The following is a 9,759-nucleotide window of genomic DNA, read 5'->3' on the forward strand; positions in this document are numbered from 1 at the left end:
GAGCTGCTGCCGGTGCTGCCTCTTCCGCAGGCGGCGGTTGTAGCCTCGCCGGTCCTCGGTGAAGTGGGGAGGGAGAGCTGGCCCCCAAGCACTGCTTCTGTGATGGGGAACCTGCACCTGTAGAGGTTTTCCTGGCTTGGGCGGGGGTCGGTGCCGCGCCGGGGACGCGGAGCGGTGTGTGGCTTGAGTAGGAAGTCATAGCCGGGTGCACTGGGAGTGTGAGCTCGCCCGCGTAATTATGGCTCTACAAACACTGCTCTTGCAAGTTTTGACACATATAAGAGTTTTAAAACTGAGTAGGTTTTAAATCCTGTGAAATAAATTTTTACTAACTTAGTTTTTCTCTTAAAGCACCAATTGAAAGGTTAATTTGAATGAGATGTGCTTGTAACAGTCTTTGTTTTATTGCAAAGTACGGGTAAAGTTTGTCACTCAAATGGTCTCAAGTCGTTACTGTTACGTGCAGCTCCGCAGCTGGTCTGTCAGACTTCCTTGTCTGATACAGAAGGTGATCTGTTCAGGCTGCAGCAGGGCCTGGTAACAGTGGGAGCAAGGAAGATGTGTGAGCTGGCTTGAGGCAGTGAGGGCCATGTGCACGTTATATTAAGAGTTTTCATTGATTTACTGTATGTTGTGTAGCTTTAAAGCCCAGTTTCTTCATATCAGCTAAAAGAGGCTTGTTGCTTTTTTTTTTTTTTTCTTTTTCTTTTTGTCTCTCTTTATTCAGAGCAAAGAAGGTGCCATCTGTACCGGAAAGCTTGCTAAAAAAACGGCAGGCTTATGCAGCTTTGAAAGCCAAACGTCAGAAGAAGATCTTGGCTATAAAAAAGGTGACTATTTCATGGCTCCTTAACTGGAACTGTTTATTTATACTGTTATTATACTGTTGAAATATCAGCTACTACTGCTGATACAATGCAGTACAGAAGTTTGCAGCATTTAGTGTAGCATGTTGGTATTGTCTTAATGCTTAGGACTGCAGTGTCTTTTTCTTTGTCCATAAAAAAAACCAGTACTGGACAGAGTAAGGACAAAGCATACTGTTTGTAAGATTAAAGTTAGCCTTCTGCAAGGGAAGAAGTTTACCACCTTTGTGAGGGTAAGCTTGACATATAGCACTACTGAAGGTAAAGCAGCAGTGCTGTGTAACAGTCTTCCGATTCTCTAGAATATCACCAAGAATGATTCTAAACTCCCTGATGTGGGCAGATGTTCCTTTAATCTGTGTTATTTGTGGTAAATTCTAGAACATGCTATGTTACCTGAAGGTGATTTCCATGCGTTAAAAGGTATTTTAAAATCTTAAGCAATTTTGGAATGTATTTCAGTTCCGTAAGGCACAACGAAGACTGATCTATGCCAGAGCCCAGGCCTACCACAAGGAGTACAGGCACATGTATCGGCAGGAGATCCGCATGGCCAGGATGGCCCGAAAAGCTGGCAACTACTATGTTCCAGCAGAACCAAAGCTAGCATTCGTGATCAGGATAAGAGGGTAAGATTGAATGCAGATGTAAACAATTTCATGTTCAAAAGCACTGAAATTGGCTTTCTTGTTATATGCCTGTTTTGAGAACTTAAATATGTAAATAAAATCAAATACTCCACTGGTGGCTTGGAAAGTTTTTGGCAGGATGTTTTACGTGCACCAGAGGCTTATTTAGCTAAGTGCAAAATGATTATGCTGGCTGTCTCCTGTCTTTAGGAATCTCTGATTTTTAAGAAGGCTGCAAGGCTACAAGTACATGCAGACAGCTGTTCTGTTTCACCTTAATTTTGATAAAATTACATGCCAGTAATTGCATTCCCTAACATTTGAAGTGTTTGTTTAACTCTTCTCTGGTGAAGTGTTATAGGAAACTAACAGAAGGTGTGAGTGGATGAATGATGGGAGAGCACAAGGGTAGTTGTAAATGGTTTCAGTGTAATGCTTTTTTCCAGTGTTTTGATACTGAAATGTATAGCTGTATTGAATAATTCACAAAGCGAATTGTATAATTGGTAAAATCATGATGTGTTTCATATGGGAACAATATAATTGTTTCTAATCTGATACTTAGTGTTTTCTGGGATGTAGATAACTGAGACTTTTTTCCTGTGTTCTCTAGCACCAATGGTGTCAGCCCCAAAGTCCGCAAGGTGCTGCAGCTTCTTCGCCTGCGTCAGATTTTTAATGGCACGTTTGTAAAACTCAACAAAGCTTCTATCAACATGTTGCGGATTGTTGAACCCTATATTGCATGGGGGTGAGTGCTAGTTTTATCAAATTGGGGTGCTAATGTTGAGCGTCTTGCATTTTGCTTCACTATACTTGCAGGTTTCTCTTGTATTAAATCTTTTTTTATCTCCTATGTGCTTTTTCTTCGAATTGAAAGCATGATTAAGGCAGTGCTTTAGAAGGTAATGCTTGCTAGATACAATTACACTCTCATACTGGTGTCCTTGGGAACTCAGTGTGAGGAAAATTGGCTTCTCTTGCTTTTCTGTTTACATTTGGGACATGCTGAATTGATCTTAAATTGTTTGTTATGGAAGTTTCATTCAGTGATGTTAACTTGGAGTGTGGCTTGCAAAGACTTACAATTTGTTTCTGTTTGTTTTTTACTTGACTCTTTCAGTTATCCCAATCTGAAGTCTGTGCATGAATTGATCTACAAGCGTGGTTATGGCAAGATCAACAAGCAGCGCATTGCTCTTACTGATAATTCCCTGATCCAGAAACGCCTTGGTAAATAGTGCTTCACTTAACAAAAGAGAAACCAACTTGTTGCATTTGGATGATTAATGCGAAGATGGCAACTATTCTTATTGTCTCTTGGGATTAGTAGTAATTGGTTAATAATCTCTGTTGTCATAACAGCTTAATACAAAGCAAGCTGGAAGTAACTTTCATTACAAAGTATTGAAAACCAGTGTAAAGAATCAAATTTTAGCATTTTAAATTTGCAGTTTTAAATGTAAACTCCTTGGCCTTTAATAGGTCAGTAGATCTTTCAGTAGTGAAAAGGTGCTGCAGCAGGAAAGAAACCTATTATAGATAGCCTTAAAATTTCAAACTCAATATTAAATATTGTTTGGATGCTGGAGAGGGACTGTTCATCAGGAACTGTAGTGACAGAACAAGGGGTAATGGGTTCAAACTTAAACAGAGGAAGTTCAAGTTAGATATAAGGAAGAAGTTCTTCACTGTGAGGGTGGTGAGGCACTGGAACAGGTTGCCAAAAGAAATGGTAAATCCCTGGCAGTGTTCAAGGCCAGGTTGGACAGAGCCTTGAGTGACATGGTCTAGTGTCAGGTGCCATTGCCCATGGCAGAGGGGTTGGAACTAGATGATATTAAGGTTCCAACCCAAGCCATTCTATGATCTGGTAGACAGACTTCCAAAACTTCCTGTCAGAAGAACTAGCTAGTGAAAGTGATAAGTGTATTTAGTTAAAACAAAGTGTGGTGGTGAGTTGTCAAGAAACAGTCTGCTCTAGGATGCTCCTTTTCCAGTCATGCCAGGAGTGAAAGCAAACACTGACATGTCTCCAGTTTTTGGCAGTTGATTGTGTATCACTTCAAATTAAACTGTATCACATTTGTTTCTTTTCCAGTGGGACAGATAATCAGGCTTTTAGGGTACAAACATTATGGTATAATAGCTTTTCTTTTTAACATTATGTTTTATGAGCAGTTGACTCTTAACTTGTCACTGAAGACTCCGGAAAGGCATTAAGGAAACGTGGTATTGCATTGTTCAACAGAATAAGTAGTTCAGTTAATTTCCCTGAGCTACATGTGACTATGGTTTAAGTGTATTTAATCTAGCTTTCCTTCAAAGAACACAGTCTGTTTTCCTAAGTGGGGTTTGGTTTTATTGTTCTTCATTGCTAGCTACAAGTACTCAACAGTTGAAATTGGTGCCTCTTGCCAGATCTAACAACTAAGTAATGCTGAGCTGGCTAGAGCTAAGCCAATTGAATTTAATCTGTCACTGGGTGTCACGACAGAGTGGGTGCTTTCTGACTTCCTCAAGCTTATCAAAACAAGTGGATATGACAGTAACGGTGTGATAATTTGTAGCTTGTTGACCAGTGGTTCTGTAGCCTTTCTGAAAACAACATTCTGAATTTTAGGAAAACTTGGTATCATCTGCATGGAAGATGTGATCCATGAAATTTACACTGTTGGCAAGAACTTCAAAGTTGTGAACAACTTTCTCTGGCCCTTCAAGTTATCTTCTCCTCGGGGTGGAATGAAGAAGAAAACGATCCACTTTGTGGAAGGTGGGGATGCTGGTAACAGAGAAGACCAGATCAACAGACTCATAAGGAGAATGAACTAATGGTGAGCAGTTACCAAAGGTTAATACTACCCGCTGTTCATCTCTGCTGTGTAGGCTGCTGCTGTTACTGGCTGAACATTCAGGTTTAATATGTACTCATGCTTGGGTGGTACCTACAGTATAAAGCTATGTGTACAGTAGTGTTCTATTTTTAAAGTCTTACTAAAGCTTAAAACATTTGTGAAGAAGTTAAATCTTCTTTATAGGTGGTGTGTTTAGGAAATTTAAACATTACCAATAACTTACTTTTCATTCACCCATAACTTGTTTTAAGATTTTATTTGGGTATTATCATGAGAAGCCTTGAGATCTCTGTTAAAATTCTCATCCCTCATTAGTGAATTCTTAATATGATCAAAGTCTTGTGATTGCAAGTAGCGGGGTTTTTTTCAGATTATCTGATTTCTGCTGTAAAAAAAACCTATTTGGAACTGGGAGAAGTAAAATTACCAATTTAGATCATATTAATAGTAGAAATTGTCAGCTTCTTCAAGCTTCAAAAGGATTCAATTTAAGCTTTCATGTTAACATAACCAAGATGGTAATTTTGAAAGTCTAATTTGCCCATTTGAATAGTCTATCCTTCAGAAATGGGAAGGTTTAATAATACTTAAAGCAGTTTGACAGTGACAGCTGAGTCCTGAAGTTAGTATCTAGTTCAAACAAAATCTGTGTTCTCATCAACTTGTCATTCTGCTGTTCCTGCTTTGATGAGAAGTCTGCCATTCAAAGCTAAAACTATTTTCTTTAGTTCTCATACTTCACACTGACTTTTCCACTTCTCTTCACACACCAAAGTAGCTTGCTTGTATCTTGTTTTCAATCAAGGATAAATGCCTTTGTGGTATGACAGCTGTGCTGGAATTTAAGAAAACTTTGTTGTTTTGGAATGCTTGGAAAGAATAACAAAGACCCAGTTTTCCCCAAACTGATTCCTCCAAAGGAAAGAATGATTTTGTTTGGGTCTGGGGGTGTTGTGTTTTGTTGTTGTTTTGTTTGTTTCCTTGTTTTGGGGTGTGTGTGGTTTTTGGAAATAAGATGTGCAGTTAGAATTCCTAACTTCCAGAGGGTTGGTTAATAAAAGCATAGTGGGTAGTGATGGGACTTTACAGCTTAAAACAGGTGCAGTTGCTGTTCGCGTGTTCTCAGAAATACCATTTTTTGAAAGTTTTTGGTTTTTTTAAGCCTTTTAAAGATGCTTTGATAGCCAACAGGGCAGAGCAAGTTGAGCTTATGGAGGTCTGCTGTCTGTCTGAGGAGCGAAAGGAAACCTATGAAATATCTTTCCATTGTCTGACAGCTTTCTTTTCTTGAAGCTTTTTTGTAGGCTGTTCTTTCTCAGTTTCTACTCCCCCCAAGCTTCTTGCGTGCTGCTTTGTTGGCTCCATCTGTGAAGCAGCAGTGTTTTAAAGCACTGGTAACATGGCACATGGAAACTTGTGCTTAGGAAAATAGTTGTTTACTGGGGACAGTGTTCTTGTAAAGCTTTTTAGCTCAACTGTGGGAAGAAATGGGCAACGTTGAGAAGCAGAATTGCTGTAATGTTTGGTGCCTGGGGTGATATTATGTTACTCACACTAGCATTCTTGCAGAAATTGTGCTGCTGGTGGCACAGACTGTTAAAAGTTCAGTACCGGCAGATGTTTCCCTTAAGTTAGTGCATGAGGCGTCATAACCAAGATTGAGCTAAGCTACTTTCACTTCATGCTCTTGTCTGGTTTCTGAGCATAAGATGGAAACTGCTGTTTTTAATTGGAAACCTGCAAATTTTCTGTCAGTGTAGATCCTTTCTCCTCCATCTTCACCGCCAAACACCACAAGTATGCTGGTGGTCTCAAGGGATTTCTTCTCTTCCTACAGGAAGGAAGCTTCTAGTTCACTGCTGCAGCATCTGTAAATGCCTGTGAGACGAGTAGTGTATGGGCAGAGAAACTACAGATATTCAGCTGTTTGCTTGTGTTTTTCATTGGACTTCTAGCTCAGCATCCCATGTAGGTAGCAGACATCAGGGCTTTACTCTGTCTTTCAATTTAGGAAGTGACTTTGCTGTTTCTTATTTCATGCTTACAAGCAGTTAGTTGGTCTGCTTGGATTGCAAACAAACATACCTCTGGTGTAAAGCTAAGAAAAGTGTTCTTGTTTCTTGTGCTTTGTATTCCCACTGGTTTCCTTCTGTTCTGATTAGAGTGCATGTTTGAAATACAAATAACCTACACATAGAAAATAGGAGAATGTTGTAGTTTCTACTGAGGCAATGGGCAGCTAGAGTAGTGGTAGTACTCTGAACTGTCAATTCTGAAGGGCCGTGTATCTGAAGATGAGTATCTCTCTTCCCTATATGTAGGTGGTTTCCTGCTGTTTGTCTTAATTTTACATTTAAGTGACAGTCTTAAATAAATTTAAAATAATAGTAAAAAGATGTCCAGTACCAATTTGTTCATATAGATTGTGAAAAAGAACATGTTACTTGTTACTAAATTTTGACAATCCAGTATTGGCAAGATACTGAATTTTGTTAGCTCTCAAGCAAACTTTATGGGAGCTGGTCTCAAGTCTTCCTAACTTTCATTTTTTTTTTAGGTAGACAGTCCATAAAATGTGATGAAAATAGTTACCTGCCACAAAAGTTAGAATACTCTCAGTGTTGCAGTCGTTAAATATTGAGTTCCCCTTGTTAAGCTTTTAGACAAATAAGAAAATAGGTACCAATATTTCAAAGCAGAAATGTTCACTGTGTAGTTCTGGCACTTGAAATCTGTATTTTGAGTGAAGAGATGCTAGTATAGAAGTTATTTTCTGCAAGACTATTGAAGTCTTAAATTCAGGTAAACAAAATTAGTATTTTCAGCCCAAATGATGAACTGTAGAAATGTGCTGGTTCTTTGGATGGCTAAAGTAGTTTCAGATCTACATGTGTCTAATAATTTTTTTTTTTTTTCCTTCCCCTTTCAGATTCAGATGCCCAGCTGCAATCTTTCAACTTTGGTCTGTTAATAAAACCATCTTGCACAAAACAGTGTTGTCTCGATTGGTCTCACTTTTGACCCTCTTCTCTTGTGGAGGTGGTTGCTAAGTTAACTTCGGAGTAACCTGTTTCAAACCATGTGTTGTCTGAAGTAGCAGTGTATGGATAATATTCTTTCACCTTCATTTGGAGGAAGAAAATGTGGAAGGATTCATGCAGGTAACACATTAGGTTTAGAGTGGCAGCAATTACTTTTGTTGTGATTGAAAGTACAGTAAATGACTGAGCTGTGTGCTGTTGAGTGGGCAGGATTCCTACTGAGCGTACCAGGAAACTGTGCAAGAGTTTTGTATGTAAAGAAGAGGGAAGGGTAAATCAGTTCTCCACGTGTTAAGACCCTGATTTCAAGATCACCATAATTCCTTCCAGTTCTGAACATCTTCAGGTACTTTTTACCAAAGGAAACACACAACACTTCACAAAATAGCAAATAACGTTCCACATTGTAGATAATTAGCTTTACATGATTTGTTTGCAGTGTTTTATTTCAGATACTACAGATGTGGAGACCACATACGAACAGCTGTTGATACTGTGCAGGTCTGTCAGAGTACACATTAGAAACCCAGGGACTGGTAGAACGCATAGTTCAACTTGTGTTCAGGCCGACTGCTTGTGTTGTGAACACTTCACTGATGGAGCCTTAGCCTGATGAGGGGCTTGGTACAAGAGCTCAACAAGCTACGTCTGCTCTGACTGATGAGCTTTTGTTGGTGACAGACAAACTGTATTTACATAGTTCACCAGTGAAGGATGTCCACTTAAATAGTGCTGGCATTGATTGTTTTTTCCGATTTGTGCAAAAGCTAATAAAGCTTGTCAAAAGCCAGTTCAGTTTTTAACTAATTGCAAATTATATCAGTGGCTTAATTGAAAATAGTGGGTGTGCTTTTTTCGTTAATGTGTTTGGACACTGGCAGAAGAGTGGAGTGTTTCCATATGCTTGGAACAACTGAATTCTGAAACCTGAAGTGACAATTGTGGCTTGAGCTCCAAAATCTAGTAATGCAGCTTCTGTCTAAATATGAAAGCACCAACACCTTTGTCCATTTGTCCAAGTCAGAAGAACTTAGCAGTTCCTTACAGTTACTTGGTGCAAGTAATCAGACTAGTGTTACATGCTTGGAAAGGGTTTAATGAGTTTTGTTAGGCATCTTTGTAAAGTGATAAGCAGAGTGATCAGCTCACAGAGTTGCTGGATGAGGGGAAAAGTGTGAAAATTAGAATAGTAACTGCACTATTAATGGGAGACCCCAGTTTTGATCTTGATCTTCTAAGCACAAAGTCTGACTCCATTCAGCTTAAAACCATCAACGGGCAATGAAATTCAGGTATCAGGGGATGTATCTGAATTTTGTTGACTTCAGTATCCTTGTTTCAATTTGTAGTTCTTCCATTACTTTGCTACGAGGTTTTTGATTATTTCCCTTTGGTTCATATGTGTGTTTTAGTATATTCTTAACAGAAAAGCATTTCATGGATATAATGAAGCCATGCAAATGAATAGCAAACTTTGTATGATAGGTATAGAGCACAAAAGATTAAGTGGTTAAGTTAATCATATCAGACAAACAAGGTCTGATAAGAATGCCCCATAGGTGTGAAATTTTGTTTTAAGGAGCACATGTGCTAAAGTGTTAGTGAGGAGAAAGTTAATTCAGATTTCAGGGTACTTGAGCAACTCATTTTTCTTACCTGCCTCTGAAATGCATTTGCAGGTAACAGCTGCAGAATGTTGATGTGTAGTGTGGGAACTCGCATGAAAGCATAGCTGTGTTTAAGCTGGTAATCCTGTGAAGCTGATCACGTTTTATACCAGCATTGCTTTCAGCAGTTTTAATGTTGCTTGTCATGCATGTCCCATAGTAGGCAATTACAGAAACAGTTGTCAGAATTTGCACTGCAAATGAGGCACGATCTGCTTACTCAGTGCATGAGTAGTACATTTTGGAGCATTTATGAGGTAATTTGAGTGAAAAATATAGCTAAGAAAGGCAATCGCTCAGTCCCCAAACAGTAAATAGTGCAGATCGTTTGTCAACATTCTGTGATGAAGTTCAGGTTCTTGTGAACGCGCTGTTTTCTCACTCTCTTAACTGCCAGCTGCTGACACATTCTGGAATAAAACTTCTATGAACTCTTATCCTCTTTCAGAATGACCAACATCTTCCTTTTTTCCCTCAGAACTGAAGCCAGAAGCTTTAGCTAATAGCCATTGGAGGAGCAGCAGGAGCCTTTGAAATACTAACAACTCACAAATTTTTCAGGGATGTGAAGGTTTATAGGGTTTACAGTTAATTGGTATCCCTTTCTTTGCTGGTGTCCAGCTTGTACAACCTGCTTCACTATCACCAAGTGTAAAGTCATACAGCTGGAAACAGAATGGGAGCCTGTCCCAAGAACCGCT

At 39.2% G+C, this 9,759-nt stretch overlaps 1 protein-coding gene across 1 annotated transcript; it reads left to right on the forward strand.

Moving 5' to 3' along the window:
• Positions 1 to 727: 727 nt before the first annotated feature.
• On the forward strand, positions 728 to 7,345 carry RPL7 (ribosomal protein L7; the record flags this gene model as incomplete). Its single annotated transcript, XM_010021309.1, has 6 exons — positions 728 to 830; positions 1,329 to 1,495; positions 2,109 to 2,246; positions 2,619 to 2,728; positions 4,119 to 4,346; positions 7,286 to 7,345. Coding segments are annotated over 5 exons (727 nt in total), but the record flags the coding sequence as incomplete, so codon positions are not given.
• Between the last annotated feature and the right edge of the window lie 2,414 nt (positions 7,346 to 9,759).

The sequence above is a fragment of the Nestor notabilis genome, unplaced genomic scaffold (assembly GCF_000696875.1).
Source record: "Nestor notabilis isolate BGI_N333 unplaced genomic scaffold, ASM69687v1 scaffold7299, whole genome shotgun sequence".
Lineage (NCBI taxonomy): Eukaryota > Metazoa > Chordata > Aves > Psittaciformes > Psittacidae > Nestor > Nestor notabilis.